The sequence below is a fragment of the Petromyzon marinus genome, chromosome 10, assembly GCF_048934315.1.
Source record: "Petromyzon marinus isolate PM22_M1 ecotype Great Lakes invasive population chromosome 10, UKy_Petmar_22M1.pri1.0, whole genome shotgun sequence".
Lineage (NCBI taxonomy): Eukaryota > Metazoa > Chordata > Hyperoartia > Petromyzontiformes > Petromyzontidae > Petromyzon > Petromyzon marinus.
Window position 1 is genome coordinate 15835582 of NC_133676.1, and position 19604 is coordinate 15855185.

Here is a 19604-nt window from a genome sequence, read left to right on the forward strand (position 1 = left end):
GGAGTTTTTGCACACAGCGTTGGTGTACGGTGCTTTTTTCAGGAATATTTAGTTGTTTTCATGGATTTTCTGTTTGCACGGTCACATAGTCACTTTAAGATGTTTTCTTGTTCGTGTTTTTGTTGTGGTTGCACCCGATTTAAGAGCCGAATGGCTCACAGGGCTATACCAAAATAAATAAACTGAAAACTGAAACTGTATTTGCAGCGGAGCTCCGCAAATTTGGCGATTTTGACTATGAAAATTATTGGAATCGTACAGAAATGACATAACACAGATCAGTGGAAAATTATTCATTTTTCGTTTATTATGTTTTACTTTTCGTAACAGCTATTTTCATAACAGCTATTTTCATTTGAGTATGACAGGTGAGGCTTCTCCCCCTACCGGGCCACCCCCCCACCACCCCCTCGCCCTAACGGGCCACCCCCCCACCACCCCCTCCCCCTACCGGGCCACCCCCCCACCACCACCACCTTCCCCTACCGGGCCACCCCCCCACCACCTCCCCCTACCGGGTCACCCCCCCACCACCACCCCCCCTACCGGGCCACCCCCCCACCATCCCCCCCCCCTACCGGGCCACCCCCCACCATCCCCTCCCCCTACCGGGCCACCCCCCCACCATCCCCCCCCACCACCCCCCCCTACCGGGCCACCCCCCCACCATCCCCCCCCACCACCCCCCCCCCCTAACCGGGCCACCCCCCCACCATCCCCTCCCCCTACCGGGCCACCCCCCCACCATCCCCCCCCACCACCCCCCCCTACCGGGCCACCCCCCCACCATCCCCCCCCACCACCCCCCCCTAACCGGGCCACCCCCCCACCATCCCCTCCCCCTACCGGGCCATCCCCCCACCACCCCCCCTACCAGGCCACCCCCCCCCACCATCCCCCCCCACCACCCCCCCCTACCGGGCCACCCCCCCACCATCCCCCCTACCCCCCCCTACCGGGCCACCCCCCCACCATCCCCTACCGGGCCACCCCCCCACCATCCCCCCCCACCACCCCCCCTACCGGGCCACCCCCCCACCATCCCCCCCCACCACCCCCCCTACCGGGCCACCGTGGATCGAGGCTCTCGGCGCTCCACTAACCGCCCCTGGCCACCGCGCTGCCTCAGCGAGGGATTTTTTTTTGTTTGACGCGGCCCTCGAACTCTTTGGGGTTGCACTACAACAACGACAACAGCGGCAACAACAACAACAACCAAACACAATTCTCCCCACCACCATCACCATCACCACCTCCTCCTCCGTGCGAGTCGCTGTGCACCTTCGCGGCGTCTGACCCCGCGTGAGGCGAAGCGGTTCACTTTGTGTGCGAGGTGAGGAAGACGCTGGCGCCGTGGCGGCTGCGGCCTTCCGTGTGTGCAGGCCCCGTCGACATCACACACACACACTGCGGAGCGGGTTACATGATCGCGGCACGGCCAGGGCGGGCCAGAGGGTGTTCGTGTCTCTCGTCTTTTAAAATAAAAAAAAATAACAAAAACGATAACGACATTAGGTGAACGCTGTGAAACGCCTTCGCAGCGTTGACGGCCGAATGTGTATGGCGCTTCGTGCCGTGGACGGCGTCGTTTGTTGCGTCCACAGTGGCGCAGCGGTAACGCAACGACCGACTCGGCCATGCTCACTCCGCTGCTCGATGGTATGCCTTCCCCGATGTCACGACGACTCGCCTTCGGTCGTCCCTCAGTGTTGCCGCATGCGGCTGAGGCTCCCCCTCGGCTCGTGCGTCTTGACCAGGGGGTCTTTAAGGGACTACTGCTTCGTGACTTTTTTTTAAAAAAAATATTTGCAAGGACCACCACCGTCTACGTATTCACCACACCAGCGCATTGAAACATTTAGAGCTTTATTTTGTTACTGAATTCGCGACGAAGAAAAAAATGTTTCTTGTTATTTTTTTTGCTTGCCGATTCCCCCCACCCCTTGGCCTTGGCCATCAACCCTTGACATCGACGTGCCCAGCTCAAGTCCCACTGCTTCGCTTTACACGCAATGAGGGTGCCTTTGACCTGTGTGTGTGTGCGTGTTCTCTACTCATGGACGTGCCGAGATGTTAACTACCTCGCCTGGTGTACAGGAGTACGTGCCTGGGTTCGATCCACACCCTGACCACTCCTGTTGTGTCTTTGAAGATTGCACGTTCTCCCTGTGGTCGCCTTTTCCCCTCCACATTTAGAAAACATGCATTTAAGGGTATTTGCTATATATTTCCACATGATTAGCCGCTTTGTTGAGCTATCACTTGTGGCCAGGTCGCTTCTGAAAAGGAGCCGTATATCTCAATGGGCCTTACCTGGTAAAACAATATAATGTTAAACTTCTATCGCACCGTACGTAGCCAGTCATGATAATCTTTGCAGTGCAATGCCAAGTTCATAGTTCCATGTATTTGGTATAGCCCTGTGAGCCATTCGGCTCTTGAATCGGGTGCAACCGCAACAAACAACAAACAAAACACATGAACAATAAAACATCTTAAAGTGATTATGTGACTGCAAACAGAAAATCCAGGAAAAAAACATCAAAATATTCCTGAAATAGCACCGTACACCAACGCCATGTGCAAATAATAACAATAAACAAAAACATGGCCAAACCAAAAAAACTTTTCGAAATCACCAAAATAAAAGCCATAAATGCAATGTAACAGTGATCAGAGGGACTGTGACCGAATTTTTAACAATAAACTATATAAATAACATGTAACACCAAACCCTAGAGCCATATTTTAGGCCACTGAATAGCAGTGGCAGCTAGGGGTGTACAACTCCTCGAGAGCAGTTTTGAGTGAAGATCTCATAGGTAGTGATTCAAGTTGCAGTTTATTGGCAATAGCACTCCAGACCCTGGGGGCATCAATAGCAAAGGCCCTTCGGTTTTTGTACGGCAATAAGGAATGTGAAGCTGGTAAATGAGCGAAGACCTGAGGTCAAATTTGTTCTTTGAAACAGAGAGGAGATCCAGTAGGTAGTCTGCGGATTTTTTTGTAAGTACATCGTGAATAAATAAGATCTGGTGCACAAGCCGTCGAACATTAAGAGAAGTCTGCAGCTCCCCACTTTTCGCGATCTTCAGATTTCGTGCCATTTCTTTGCCAATGTCCTCCATATATATCTCTTCCAGTATGTCATAGCAGGTAATGTGCTTACGTTACGTCTCTAATCACTACAAGTTAAAAGATTATCCAAATATATTCTCCCAACAACAAGTGATGAAAAGAAGTAGACTAATATAATGAGATTAAGCTTCTTAAGAAGGATAAAACATTTCAACATGGTGAAAACCAATAATCTTAAGACCAGACTAAAATATGTATTTTCTGTTCTGCACCTCACGTTTGCCACGTGAGAAGTCGTAGAGTGTAATGGGAACTTTATTGCAAACATTTGTGAACGTTGCAGAGTTGAGAATTATTGGTAAGCTTGAAATTATGGTGAGGAATGAAACAGGTGAACATTTATTCCAGTTTGCAGCCAGGAAGGACATGCTAATAATGAATAACTTACAAAGAGAACATACAAAATGTTTTTTTTTTAATCAAAGTTCGAATATGACAAATATTGAAATTAACAATTTAAACACAAACATTACTCAAGGTCCACAACACAGGTTTTTTGGGTTAGATTGTGTAAGTATATCAATGTGTCAATATATCAATGTGTCGTTAAATCCAGCCCCTTAGTAAGGTTTGTCACGTAAACAGAACATGCCAATTCGTTACTAGTGTTTGAGAGCAAATCCATAACATTTACAATCTCAGTACGACGCCTGATGAAGCTAGTTATAATTACTGGCGAAACGTCGTACTGAGATTGTAAATGTTGTGGCTTTGCTATCCAATACACCGGTGTGATGTACTCGTAACGAATTGGCATGTTCTGTTTACGTGACAAACCTTACTAATTTGCTGTGTCGGATGGTGGCGGGTTTCACGACACATTTATATATTTACGCGATCTAACCCAAAAAAAAAAGTATGATGGATGATATTGGTCGCGAAAGCCTACGTTTTAAAACATTGCTCAAGGTATTCAAACATAGAAACAACGTCACAGCATACAAATATTGAGCATATGAATAACATTCCAAAACATGGGTCACAAAACAACAAACCAGAGGCACAGCACGTTCAGTGGGGTGTGTTTTAATCAAGAGCCTCTCCAACTGTTGACAGTTGGAGTTCTATGTCCGGGTTTCATCTCCGCTCTTTTACTGTGGAACAACCAAAGCGTACCGTCCGGATGTTAAAAAAACCCGTGTCCTCATCGTTAGTTGAACACGTAGGCTTTTGCGACCAATATCCATAATATAGGGTTTTTTTGGGTAAGATCGCTTAAATATATAAATGCGTCGTTAAACCCGCCACCACCCTGGCTGTGTCGGGTAGTGGAGGGTTTAACGACACATTTATTTACACGATCCTACCAAACAAACCTGTATTATGGATGATATTGGTCGCGAAAGCCTATGTGTTCAACTGACGAACCTCGACGGGGAGGATACTTTTCTTCAAGCCTCGTCATCTTTAGTTGCAGTGTTGCCGTCTTTTCTCACTCTGCCACCCTTGCGCTGTGCTCCTCCTGCAGGGTCATGTCGAGTGTTCTCTTTGCATCGGTGGTGCGTGTGCGCGACGGGCTGCCTCTGTCGGCCTCCACGGACCAGCAGCCGACGGCGGCGCTGCAAGCGAGCAAGCGTAGCCTCAAGCTCTTGTCACGACGCTTGTCCGCTCTACCTGACCGCTGCTCCCTGGGCGCCGCACCCTCCCAGCGTATCCAGTATGCCCCGCACCATCTGTGGATCACCAAATGAGATGCCACCTTACTTCAGGTCACCTGAAAGCTCATGGACATTGAGGCTTTTTTTTTTACTTTATCTCATTCTTTGCAGGATTAGAACTTCGGTCCATGCAGCATGCACTGCTCCACACTCGTCGGCATGCCCACATTTGCCACTGAATGAGATGCCATCTTAATATCAACTAAAAGCCCATTGACATCATATGGTTTAATCTTGACTTAAAGCTTTCATGACTGCAGGAATTCATATTTTTTGGGTCTTTCGGTATAGCCACGTAGGTAGAAAAAATTATCACAAGCAATCGTCGTCAGACGAAAATAGAAGATTGCTTGTGTTGCGATCAAAACGTCGTGATATTGTTATTATTTTGATTATTTTTTCTATCTATGTGGCTTTACCGAAAGACCCAAATAATATCATATGGTTTATTACATGATTAAAACGATTAATTTATTAAAGTGGCAAACCAAATGTAAGATTATTTTTTTCATGCAATCTTTGGTGATTGGACTGAGACCATCACCACTCTACACTGTCCAGATTTAAATCCAAGGTCTTAGCAGTTGCTGGCTTCGTGCCCCAACAAGTGCTTATTTATCCTCTTAGCCACCCAATGGCCATTGCTGACTATACTCAACTGGTAAGTCCTAGTAAGGAGAAAACCCTTTTCCAGCTGTCTATCTCTGTATCATTGCTGTGTATGAGTAGGTTACGTTTGCTCATTCATTTTAATGCTAACCTAAGATAAAACTACAGTGTACCTCCCCAGGAACTGCAGATTATTTTAGGCTGATCCACAAGGCTGTGCGTTGTTGTCACGTTCATGTCAATCTTGAGCATTGTGCGTTCAAAATCAGATTGGGAGTCGACTCAGTTCATCATCCCTATACAGTCGATACAATTATTTCCACTTTGTGAGAAGTCATCAGTGGTTGTCCTAATTAGAGACTGCCACCGACTGGAACCATGGAATTCCCACCACTGGTTCAGGGTCTACAATAGAGATGACCAAAATGGATTGCTTTTCTCACATGAGGGGCAGGTGCTTAAAAGTTCACACTCAATCAAAGTTGTTTGATCCACCTTAATGATTGTCAAGCCTCATCTTCTCTTGCATCTACATCTCATCCTCAATCTATTGACTCCCATTGCCTATTTTACCTGTACTTTCATGGTTAATCTTGTAGTTATGTCTCTCACATTCCATCTATCGGTGTGCGTGTTCTATTCATGTCTCTTCACTTCCTTGCTAACCTATCACAATGCTTTGCATCATCATTTGCACGAAATTGTGCAAAATTCCAGTAAACGTGCCATTCTTCTGTCTTCCCACCTGATTACATCTTGCAGGCTTTTCAGTCAACTGTTAGCAGCCCCTATCCTCAGATCTACATTACTAACATTGATTAGTTTTGAATAAGCCTATGCCAGGGTGCCCAGTGGGTATATATCGGTAGAGCACGTAAGCCCGTGTGGGGTTGGGTAAGGTGATCGGGGAAGAGAGCTTTATGCTGATATTTATCTTTTAAGGAGCAAATAAGTATTGTTGAGGTGTTTTTTCTTCACCAGAGAGACCCCAACGTCCCCTCATGACGAACCACCACTGGGTCTTCTGTCAGCAACACAAATGAAGAAGATAATAACACTGCCCCTCGCGCCGTCGTCGTTATCTTTGCACGTGCAGCTTCATCAGCGCGCTGGGCGTGGCGTACCTGCTGGTGTGCGAGGACGCCTACCCGGCCGTGCTCGCCTTCTCCTTCCTGGATGAGCTGCAGCGCGAGTTCCTGTCCACGTACGAGCGAGCGCGCATCGAGACCGCCGTGCGGCCCTACTGCCTCATCGAGTTCGGTGAGTGTGTGCGTGCGTGTCCATATCCCTCGGCAGGAGCTATGGGTGCAGTGGTAGTGTGGGGAGCGGTAGTGTCGTGATTAGTGTACTGCACTAGTACCGGGGCACAGGTGGTGCATCGGCCAGTCATATCAGTCAACTCATGGCACCTGGGTCTCCCGTGATCCCCTGCCAGCGGGCATTCGACACTTCACGTGGCTTTAAAGTGCACATAGCCTGGCACAAGTGCCGCCACTTAGTGGTGAATGGCGGTGGTTGTTGTTGTTGTGCGCGACCAACACGGCGACCCGAGATCATTTCTGGCTCACGGTCAACGTCAGTGACATATAGTATTTGATCCTGGATCTCCCCTAGGTCAATTCCGTCTTAAATGAGTACGTGCTGTGGTGTGTAAACATTAGCACTGGGAAGACAAAAGCGGCCGGGCATGGTTGTGGCCACCTACCCCCTGGTATGCCATGGAGATCTTCATAGGTGCTCGCTAACAGCACTTAACCCAACAATCTGACTGTATAGGGGATCTGTATGTGCAGTCCTCTACAATGGTTATTGTGCAATGCTACGATTCCTGAGATGTGGGTTAAATTCCCAACCATGTGCTACATCAGTTGCAAATGGTATCCAAAACTGTCATATGCCCCTTCTAGGTGAATTTAGCCTCAAATGACAGTGGTCTACAGCTCCAGAAATATGGGGACCAATGACCTGGAGTAATTAACAATCAAGAACTACTTTTCATCATGAACCCTCCCAACACAGGTAGCAAAGCATCCATGTAGTGGCAAAAATCACTTTGGGCACTTGCCATGTTTGAAAATATTTGCACTCGTAGTGTATAACTTTTGCAATGATGATAATGAATCACTTGAGGCTCTTACAGGATTACATAGCACAGCGACTTCAGGGAGTGAATTAAACTTGCATTGGTGACACTGAGTGATGTCGGACTCTGGCGAGCAGACACCTTCATCCAGAAGACGAAGCAGAGGTACAACAGCCCTCGGTCGCTGAGCGTTCGTCTCAACCTCACCGAGCTGCAGACCGAGCTGCGCCTGAGGCCACCGCATCAGTTGTCGGAGAGAGACTTCGCCAACGGAGGGGTGTCCACCAGTGCAGAGCCGGTCCACACGAGCCTGTGTATGTCCCCTGTGTATGACGCCTGTGTATGTCCCCGTGTGTGTGTAAAGGTGTTAGTGGGTGGGTGTGGGGAGCGGTAGTGTAGCGGTTAGCACCCTGCGCTACGAACCCGGCGACCCGAGTTCGATTCCCGCTCACGGCCAACACCGGTGACGATTATCTGAACCGGTACTGGGCCTCCCCTAGGTCGACACAGCCTCAAATAAGTACCTGGTGGTGCGGTGTGTAAAAACAGTGCCACTTGGGGAGACAAAGGCGGTCCGACGTTGTGCTGGCCACCAACCCCCTCGTGTACCGTACCAACCTTCATAGGTGCTCACTAACAGCACTTGCCCCAACAGCCTGTTAAGGCTATACAGGGGATATTTTTGTCTTTGTAGGTGAGTGTATTTGGGGCGGTGACATGGCCCAGCGGTAGTTTGTTCGTCACTTGTTTTGCAGCTTTTCCCGGTGTGAACTTGGCAGCCGCCCTGGTTAATACTGCAGGTGTATTAACCGTTAAAAACGTGACAGCTTCTTCACAGTGGACGTTTAAAATCCCGTGACGTCATTCAAAACAGTATGCAATTGTGTACCGCCATCATCGTCCAAATTTTAACAAGTAAAAATAAATGAGCACCTAGGCACAAAGTGCCATGGTAATTTCACCGTCACTTAGTGGCGAACGGTGGTTGTTGTAAGTGTTTCTATGTGTTTGGGAAGTAGCGGCACAGTGGCGAGTGAATATGTTCCACAAACCCGGATACCTGGGTGTTGATTTCCAGAAATAAATTGTATCAATGGCAAGTGGTGTGTGAACCTGTCCTGGGCCTCCTCATGGTCAACTCGACCTGAAAATAGCGTCGTGTGCAGTTCGTTGACATACAAAGGCAACAACAAGACCCACGGCAGTGATGAGTTACTTGGCTCAGCTCTGGTGTGCTGTGTTTGTGGTGTTTCTATGTTAGTGAATTACTTTTTTACAGGGTTTTGTGCATGCTGCTTGTGTATGTGCGAGTCAGTTATCCCTGTCTTCTCATTGGTAGCCCCCCGATCGCACCTGGGCCCCGTTAGTGTCACTGGAGCCATCTCATTGCTGCTCAACTTCGTGTGCGGTCTCCTCAACCTGGTGCGAGGATTCCACCTCCTCGAGAACACGCTCATGGTGAGGCACCACCCTTTCACAATGGGTCTAACAAAGAGACACCGTCTCCTCTCACTCAAGGGTTTCCCGCTATCTCGTCATCAAAACTGACCATCGTCCGTCCGCCTTTCCACGTTTACCAATTTCCTCCTTTTAAATACAAATTGTCATGACAAATTGTCAAGGGTCCCCCGTGGCCTCCCTTGAAAAGCCGATGAAAAATTCCTGATGTCCATCTCTACTTACGGATGTATTGCTTCCTGCACGCCTTGTGCAGGTGCTAATGTGATTGTCACAATAAATACTTCCCAGGACGAATATATGTTAAATAATCAATGCATAGACATGGGTTTACTTCTTGTTCTGCTGTTAAACACCTTAGCCATGTACCTCCAGTCTACCAAGGTTTTTTTTAATGAAAGATTTTTTTTTTGACTGAGTGCAGCTGAATATGGCATTTGACCCCACAATGTACATTGAAAGCACTCTGCCTGTAACGCCCAGCGACGCAGTAGCAGTTTTAATCAACCACATCCTGCTGATGAGACTCGGGAAAGTTGTAGCCAATGTATAGTTTTCTTTGCTTAAATAAATGCTCCTGTAAACACTGATATTGAAGGCCCATGATTCGATGGAGTTAATGATGAAGTATACATCACTACCTGGTTATGTGTTGAACATTAGTCTGTTGACGGTGCACAATGATGCCCATTCATATCGCTGTAGCAAGGGGTTAAAATCAACCTCCTTTACTCTGTCCCTCGGTTGTGCAGGAGGATGGAGAAGGCTCGTTTAACATCATGGTGTTTTTCCTCGCATGTTCCACATCCTTCTATCAGGTACGGTGCACGCCTGTGGATGCGAGTGTACATAAATGCATGTGTAGGTTTGTGTGTAAGTGTGGAGAGTGGGGTCACAGAGGTTCATGCAACAGGTGTTCAATTCCAGGAAGCATCATCGGTGGCAAGTTGTATTGAACTCGTCTTGGACATCCATAGGTGAATTCAGGCTTAAATGAGTACCTGATATGCCCATACATCAGCATTTGGGAGACGGGAAACAATGCTTGGAACTTGCTAAATCATTTTTATTTAAAGCTTTCGTGACTGCAAGGATTCATCTTCTTTGGCTCTTTCGGTAAAGTCACGTAGAATGAGAATAAAATAATAGAATAAAATAAAATAAGACAATAAAATTCTCACGACGTTTCGGCCTCAACACAAGTAGCCTTCATCAGGTAAAAGAACAGAACTGTCGGTACGACAGTGTGCTGTACCAGCTGTAATAATCGGTGCTTGTTCACATGACTTGCTCCTACAGTCTATAACATCACACAAGAGATCTTTGAACAATAAATACATATGCCAGAGGCGGTGCTATAGTTTAGCAAAGGGGTCGGCAACCAAAACAATAAGAAACATTGTTTTCGAATCCTATTTCGTGTGCGAATACGAGACGGCGGTCCTGATTAAACGACGTCACGAAGCTGTCCTTAAAGAGCCGTGTGCGGCTGCGGAGCTGCAGGTTGCCGACCCCTGGCCTAGCAGTAGGACGTATGGCGCTTGTTGGAGAAGTTCACTGTTCAATGCAAGTGGCTGCCCATATTAATTAATACCGCGGACATCCCGTGGTGTCATTCTCAAAAGTGGCCCATTATGTGTCGGTGTCTTGGACCAAATTTGCTACGTTTTTTTTTTTAAAACAAATACCCACAAATTACTCAGTTGTGGTTATACATAGAAATCATCGCCCCTACTGCAAAAACTCTGCAGGATCCTCCTGAAAAATATGTCATGAGACTTGGTGAGGCTATCCTGGGTTAACAAGCGTAATCACAATCATGATAATAATAATGATACAAATCCGGTCTGTTGAAGGTGGATGCGTGTGTGCACGTGCGCTCTCTACCCGTGTGCGTCTACTTGTTAGTCTTTTCGTCGGTATGTGCGGAGCCACGTTGCGGGCAGCAGAGGGCAGTGCAGCAAAATGTATTTTACTACTGCACTTATGTGCCCCCAAATCCGTACTCGCTACCTTCACCGCAGGATGGTGACGTATGGTCAAATAACCCTGACGACCCGCGTGGCATGGGAAGGCCTTTGTCCAGCAGTGCTTTGACAAAGGGCTGTACGTGTATGCAGGAAGCTGCTGTCGCGTAAGTCTTGGTACACTGGACTCGCAATCCAAATGTCGCCGGTTCCCCCACACCATTCCACCCAGCAGTATAAATGGGTACACTATAGTCCATCGGCAGGTTTGCATGCGGTGGGTACAGTTGTGGGTACTCCCAAACCCTTTTAAGGCTTCTCACCAGTGTGGAAGAGAAGGACAAAAACACCCTCCAGAGGCACTCTCCAGATCTCTCTTTAGGAGAGGCCCATTTTACCTGCAGTGACATGAGCAGCTACACCTTTTGTTTTTTACTTTTTATATATGTCTGTGCGTGCACGTGTCCTTCCTCCCTCCTATTCTCTCATCCCCCTCCGCCGCAGTGCTCCCTGCTCGTGCGCCAGTGCCATTGGCGGAAAGCCAAAGCTCTCGCGTCACTCGCCGTGGTGTGCGCGTGCAACGCACGCCTCGCCGACACCCGCACGGCCTGGCAGCTGCTCTTCCACGTGGGCGCGTCGATCATGGGGGCCGCGCAAGTGTGCGCGTGGCAGCCCGCCGGGAAGAGCGCCGACTACAACGTGTGACCGACCGCCTCTCCCCACCCCCTCCCTGCCCGCACCCAACTCACGGCACCCCCATTCCACACGGCACCTTGTGCCCACAAGGATAACGGCTACCACACAATCCAAGCTGCCAAATTGAATTTCTAGCGGAGTGACAACTTAGGGAGCTGACATCTGTATAAGTTGCTCATTTGTTACGTGTTTTTTTTTTGTTTCCCATGTGGTGAAGGCTAATTCACTGTCTCTGCACTGATGAGTGTTGGCAGTCTTGCCGGTAGTGGAAATTCCACACTACTGTGGAGGATGTGAGTCTATCAGACATCCACTGTTCCAGTGTATAGGTTTATTTTGAATGTTATATCCTATCCAAGTTGTGCTTTAATCACCCATATAGCACTCTTATAGAGAACTCAACTAGCAGTCCGAGGATTTCAAATTAAAATAACAATCAGGGTTGTACCAAGCCCATCATATTTTTGCGTTTGGTAAAATGCATACCACTTGGTGAGTCATTAGTGTTTGTCCTATAGATAAACTTGCTCAAATTATGTGGAATTTCCACCACCAGCTTTGGACTACCCAACAAATATGAATGAAACACTTTGGCTTTAATTTGGACTTCAGTTCTAGTGGAGTCGAGGTACGAATAAAATGTGTTCATGAAATGACCTTTATTCCTAAACAATGTGACATTTGAGAAAAAAACGCTGGAAGAGACAGAAGGGACTATTTTGTCTGTGGTACCTATAGGCCTCTTACCTAATACAAGATAACAAGACTTCATGGTTTGTGGAGAATAGGTTACCATGGCTTTTTATTATCAGACCATATCTAGTAAAAAAACAAATGTCAACTAATATTGTGCAATGATTGATGAATGGCTGAGAACATCAAATCTGCTGCACAACAAAACCTTGAGTGGACTCCTTGGATTTCCTATGCCAGAAGCAAGATATAGTAATAGGTTTTTACCCTTTTATCTGCCACCAAAACTGGCACCTTTATACAAGGGATCATGTTTGCAATAACCACAACACAAACAGTCAAAATGCAAACAAAAAAAGACAACTCTGATAATGATATGCACTGTCCTTGAAATTGATTGGTCCACACCCGAGACAGCTTTTCTTAGAGCCTAGTCTCCACTGGTGTTGGACCAGATGACGCCAAAAGGCGTCAAATCACCAGTGGAGACTAGGCTCTCAGAAAAGCCGTCTCGGGTGTGGACCAATCAATTTCAAGGACAGTGCATATCATTAGAGTTGTCTTTTTTTGTTTGCATTTTGACTGCTTGTGTTGTGGTTATTGCAAACATGATCCCTTGTATAAAGGTGTCAGTTTTAGTGCCAGATAAAAGGGTAAAAACCTATTACTGGACTCCTTGGATTTTAACCCAGGATCTCAACAGTGCTGGCTGAATGTACCAATGTAGGCATTGGCCCCCTGATCCATCGAGCCAAATTATGAATATGGGTATCTACACGTAAAATTATGAGCAACTTTAAAACTCCATGTTTTCCATACCAAGCAAAAACACTTAATATATTTTGGAAGAGTACATTGTGTGCTATTTTTTACATGTTCCCATAGTTTTTTTTATTGGGGTTTAATTTAATTAGCCTCTACGTTTATTTTAAAATCAGATTGAAATAATAACTTAATGCTACTCTCCCACCAAATGGTTAATCGGAGGTGCGATTCCACACCTCCGATTAGCATGGTTGGCAACGTACGGTGCAAAATATGTTTAACGTACATGGACATACAGCCTCAGCAGTTGCTGTTCATTTCACCAGCACAAAAGATGATCACGAGCTTAGACGGCCCTGGCAAGGATTTAGAGTAAACATAAAATGTGCCCTATATAGACGTGGTTGGTAAGCTATTGTGCCATCGGATTTCTGTCTTGCTTGACTCATTTAGAGTGAATTTAACTTGCATTTTAGCTTTTGTCATCTTAATAATTTGCATAAGTATATCATAGTTCATTTCAAAATGAAAGTGTCTCCTTAAAAACACGGGGTGGCACTCATTTCTATTGGTGGCCCTGAGCCAGTGGTGGAAATTCTGGACCATTCATACAGTGATCATAATTGATATCTGACAAAGTGGTACTCATGCTGAGTAAACCCTAAACCAGATTTGGACACGACCTTAATGTGATATGTGTGATAACCAGTGCCACCTGGCCAGATTATAATTGGTTGATCAAATGTTTGCATTGTATCTGTGGAGGCTTGGAAGGGAGTAACTTTTTGCATAAAGTAAACAAATGTGACTCCACCCAGTGTTCTACATTCAGTCTTCTATTTGAATTCCTTGTTCATATATTTTTTATGGAATGTTATTTTATAAATCTTTTCAATGCCACATCTGCCCAATAGTTAAGGAAATTACTAACTTATGCTGCCTACTTTAAAGTTAATGATAATAACGCAGTGTCATCATTCACAAGAATGGACCATTCAATGTCAGTGTCATAACCAAAATGTCAAAAGCGAAAATTCCTAACATTTAAGTTATATATATAAAACACATACTTGAATAACATTAATATACTTTCTGTATCATCCAAAATCACAGTTTCTCCCTAGCCAAACAGCCATTATAGTCCACTCATGTTCATTTGTAGCCCCGAGCCAGTGAATGTGTAAATTCCACATTCATAGAGTGGGGTCCAGTCTATCAAAAATATAATGACAGTTGAATTCCCACGAAGTCGCATTCATATAATTCAGCCCCGAGGGAGAATATTTTAAGTCTACCCCAAAACACGATTTTAACTGTCAACCTTCTAAACGTGGCTCAAGCGAGCTAACAATAGCTGGCTTGTAAAGTGACCATATCAGGAGCAGCATTGAATGTCAGAGGGCCCACCTGCTGAAAAAAAACTGGTTTACACATTTATAGCAATACTTGCTCCTGTGCCATGGCCAAATAAGCATGTTCTAAATTAATCACCCTTTCCGTTATGTTCAGAGGGAAAAGATCCAAAGCGCACTTTGTTTTTACGCGGTGATTTACTTTGGCCATGTTCCTTTGACCATGCTATATCAATGTATTATGTAACGTCAGTTATCGCTATATCATTGGTCATATTTCGTATTAATTGCAGTGTCTTACCTTGAATGACTAAGTCTGAAGAATTGCACTCAGTAAAAATGTCACGTTTTTATGAAGACAATTGTAGTGCAGTCATCTCAAGGATAAATGCACGTATATCTATGACTGGAGTAAAATTAAAGGAAGGCACAATCTAAAAAACATACACTTTTGTGGTTATTTCCCAGATAAGTACATAGGCTGTGTGCCCTGGGCTCTTTGACAGGTATTTGAAGATTTGTTAATGGGAAAAAGAATTTGAAAGTGACTTTCAGGAACACCACTGTAATATGTAGTAATATAATGCAGTGTGACGAAATGACATTTAAAAAAGAACAGTGAGGCCACCACACACCATGACGATTATTAATGTACAGGATGCTTCGAATGTAACATAACAAATGCGATGTAAATGGCTTCAAAAAGTCAGAGTCTCTCCCACGTGTTCGCCATCGTTGTCGACACGTGGCCTGGAATCTTCACCAGGTGGTCTCCAGAGCCCCCGGAGGCAGCAGCACATTTCTTGTGGTGTTGTTGCAAATCCTCGGAAGTGTGAACATTTTTTTGAAGCACCCTGTATATGGCAGTCATTGCAATGGCATCACTGGAAGGACCACTTGTCACTGTGCTCCTGATTGTGGCTTTCAAGTAACTTTTATTGTTCACAAAACTAAAAATTCCCGTCGGCTTGAAACACCCATTAGATCTATCTCTACAACGATAAGAGGTCTGTTTTTTTTGTTAGCTTGCGTCGTTTTTAAGTGGCACAAAATGTAATGTTTAACTTTAGAATGTATAGTTGAAAAAGTATTGTGATATGATCAGCCATGATCATTCCACTGCTGGATGATGACAGCCTGTCTACGCCGTTTGCATCGCGCGTGGTCCTGCGAAGTCGCAATCGATCGTACCCTTGCACACGAGCCGATGTTGTCACTGCAACTTTCACAATGGTTCATCCATCGTCCATCCAAACTCGCGATGTCACCTGCCCAACAACGGAACTTTAAAACAATGATCGTGTAATAATGCCTTAACATTCGACTGCAGTCACGCTTTAAATGTGACTTCATGTTGTCAACTCTGGATTAAAACACGGGATTTTAGCAGTGTTGGTTCACTACCATTACAGGAATTACTCCCCTAAGACACCTTGCTACACGCTAAGTCTTGCCTTTATATTAGAGCTGTCAGATTTTTAAGAGACGGAGATTAGCGTGGTGAATTTATCAAACAATGCTTTAAATCCTCTGTTTCGGTGCTCGAGTGAAGGAGCTGATGATTTTGGTTACGTATACTGTATATTTATTTTTACTTAATTGAACACAACAGTTCAGAGTGTTTTCAATTTGCTTATACATGTACAGTGAAATCTCGTTACAACATTATGTGTGGATACGCTGTATTTATTCTTTTTTTTACATTATTACGAAAATACTTTAATCTGAAATTACAAGAAATACACTTTAAAATTGTTTTACAAATTTCACCATTTTGACTTCTATTAATAGGCTAGAGCCTAATAAATATAATAGTGTGGTACATTTTCATGCGTTTACATTTGTCTTCGATGGATCTATGAATACATCAGCAACGTTGCCAACCTCTCTTGATGACAATGCCATGCAAACTGTCAGCCAATCCATGGGGCACGCTTCATTCTCCACGCGTCGTTCTCCGCGCTTCGTGGTGCGCTCCTCGTACTACAAACTTCATTCTAGCCAGCGACTTGAGATATCACAAGCAACCCCCCCATGGCAGTGTGAAGTGGACTGGCTTGGCTGGCGTTATTTGCATGATGACATCATAGCTAATGCTTGTCAGGCTGCCGCGATTCTATAGGGTGCAATACCAAGCTGGCACGAAGGTGGCATACACATGAGCGGTAAACGTAATGACCAGAACTTAAAAATGAAGTTAATATGCAATGCACATTGATATGTTATTTTGAGATGTTTAACATGGGATTGTGCCGAGGATTTTGGAAAAATGCATTTATTAAAAGTATGTCAATCTAGTGGACGTTATAGTGAGGTTTCACTGCAGTTTTATTTTTGGTGGTTTTTAACCGAGGGTTACAGACTTGGCATGTATGTTCAGTGAATTGGTTCCTATGGGGTCTGTGCCTTTGTGAAATAAAATATAATATACTAACGCGTATGTGTAAGCTAACTGCATTAAATAATAACGTACATATCAGAACTTCACAAATCGCAGAGCGCATACCCATGTCACTTTTTAAAATGTTACATACTTTTCGATTTAAAGCTTTCGTGATTGCAGGGATTCATCTTCTTGGTCCTTTCGGTAAAGTCACGTAGAATGGAAATAAAATAAAAATAAAACATAATAAAAGTGAGAATTGTATTTTATTTTATTGTTTTATTTTTATTATTTTATTTCCATTCTACGTGACTTTACCGAAAGAACCAAGAAGATGTTACATACTCTCATGGACAACAATCTCCAAGCCATTAAACTAATGTTGAATCATTTAATGATGTATTTCCAACAGCTATCTTATGTTAAAAGTAACCAAAACTTGCTGAATGTTACGAAGTAAATCTTAAAGATCCTGTGACATTGGTTCTGAAGAGCAGGCTATTGTGTGCTGGTATCCTATTCCCAAAGTTTTCTCAATCATTCTGAACAGACAAAATATGTACCTATTGAAGTAATACATCGCTAATAGACGTGTTATACATGTGTATTGAGCGCCTTCCGAGACACGTCGAGTAGGAGACTTATTTATTAAGAGCACACGGTGCGATACACTTCGTAACGCAGCTACACATAGGCGATCCGAACACGCAGCCCATCTCCATCATACACTACGCTAGCTTGATTTGAAGCTTTCGTTACTGCAGGAATTACTCTTTGGTTCTTTCGGTAAAGTCACGTAGAAAGAAAGTAAATGAAATAATAGAATACGACATTTCGATTGCGACACAAGCAGTCGTCATCAGGTAGAACTAAATTTCAGAGAGAGAAAACACAGACACGGAGACACAATAGTTGTGTGTGTCTCTCTGTGTGTCTCTGTATTGTCTCTCTCTGCTTGTGTGTCTGTCTGTGTGTCTCTGTGTCTGTGTTTTGCCTTTTAAATTTAGTTCTACCTGATGACGACTTATTTTGTTGCAATCGAAATGTCGTATTCTATTTAATTTATTTTATTTCTATGTGACTTTACCGAAAGAACCAAAGAGGACTACGCTAGCTGTTTGACTAGCGTAGCGGCGGCGACGGAGATGAGCTTGTAGAAGAACAGTCACGTGGTCCAAGACGAGATGATGACGAGCGGCGACGCAGCCAGGACCTGCAGAACAGGCCCCAACCTCTTGTTTGGTCCCCCTTATATCTGCCCAGCGCGGCCAAACTCCACCTCTGGCCACGCCCCCATTCCAGAACCTTCGGGCTGGTTCCCAGAGCTTCTCGACTGACTCCGTCCTTTACCCCAGATACGCCCCCCCCCCTTATAACAAGACATTATGTAATGCAGCCATAACCGTAATTACCCCGACAGGCCGGCAGGTGTCACCCTGTCATTACACATGTGTCATCTCCCAGTGCAACAGTTGAAATAGTCGACAGGCTTATTAAATCCTGCTGGCCATCAAGCAGTATATCTATGGGTTACAATCATATATACAAAGACGTTCACCTCATCGCACGCTTTCAGATGCACTTTTGCGGCCGTCTGGAACGCTCTTCCTTCCGATATTAGGAAGCCACTGGAGCTATGCACTTTTAAATCATCATCTAGATTGAAAGCTAATTTCTTTAGAACTGCTTTTTGTGTTTAGTTTGTTCTTCCCCGCACCTCCGATGAGCACGGTTGGCTGTGTGCGGTGCGAAAGAAGTTCAACATACATGCACCCACTGTCACTCGATCAGCAGGTTATGGTTGCTGCAGCAAGGTGTGGTTAACCTCCACCTCTTTTGAAACATTTGGCCAGTGTGGAAGAGTCAGCCACAAAAGTGCCCTCTCAAGGGGCTTTCTCGGGCTCGCTCTAGTGGAAGCCCTTCCACCAGTAGCGATGTGAGCTCGCTGTTACGAAGGTTGCACCTTTTATTACTATAACTGCATCCTACATGTAAAACGTGCGGTTCCTATTTTGTCAATATGATTTGTGTTTTGGGTTGCCCTGCATGAGTTCAGAACTTGGAGAATGATACGAGTTTCCAGAGAGTAAAACTGTGACTCAGACTTTCAGGGGTGGATGGATTTGTCATTTTTTTTTCATTTTGCTGAAAAGATTGACAAAAGTTTGCATTCGGAGGTTTTTAAGGGCACTGAATGAAAATGTTAAAGGTGATTTTTTATTTATTTAAAAAACAGATTTTCAATTTAAGTATTTCCTATACTGTATTGTGGGAATTATTTATTTTGTTTTAATTAGAGGGAAACAAAAAATGTTACATCTGGGGGTTTGGAAGGTAACTGAATCCAAACATGGCATAATTTTGATAACTCAATATGCATGTACAGCTTGGAAGAGTATGATGCCAATTTAAATAAAAATCCGCCAAAGCCTGTTTCCAGTTGTACTGCTATATATGTACTGTACAGGTATTAAAAATAGAATTGCATCGTAAACTATCATATTCCCTGAAGAACACCAGTCGTCCAAAACGTCCAGATCTTCCATTCGTCTCGGTGACTGTAAAAACAAAAACCTGCCATTTTTCATTTAACTTCAACTCAGAATACTTCAGCACTTGGATAACGAGGCAACCGTCTCAGCCCCAGTGGCACAAAGTTCAGCTTTGAGAGTAACAAGTGAGGCCCAATTACCACTGCAGCCTTAAATTGGCAACATATCTCCCAATTCACATTTGTATAACAATTGTAAATATACATTTTATTTTTCTACTTGCAACATGCAATGAGCTATTTTTACATTC

The 19604-nt window shown here is 44.8% G+C and overlaps 1 protein-coding gene across 2 annotated transcripts; it reads left to right on the forward strand.

Moving 5' to 3' along the window:
- The first annotated feature begins 1075 nt into the window (after positions 1 to 1075).
- LOC116940834 (vesicle-trafficking protein SEC22a-like) lies at positions 1076 to 16853 on the forward strand. Of its 2 annotated transcripts, XM_032951070.2 has the most exons (7): positions 1076 to 1333; positions 4607 to 4795; positions 6502 to 6665; positions 7626 to 7802; positions 8828 to 8946; positions 9699 to 9764; positions 11418 to 16853. In XM_032951070.2, the coding sequence occupies exons 2-7, from the start codon at positions 4611 to 4613 to the stop codon at positions 11616 to 11618; spliced, it is 912 nt and encodes a 303-aa protein (XP_032806961.1). In that variant the 5' UTR covers positions 1076 to 1333; positions 4607 to 4610; the 3' UTR covers positions 11619 to 16853. The 2 variants fall into 2 exon arrangements, with proteins under 2 accessions (XP_032806961.1, XP_032806962.1); XM_032951071.2 differs by lacking the exon at positions 1076 to 1333 and having other exon boundaries at positions 4702 to 4847.
- The last annotated feature ends 2751 nt before the right edge of the window (positions 16854 to 19604 follow it).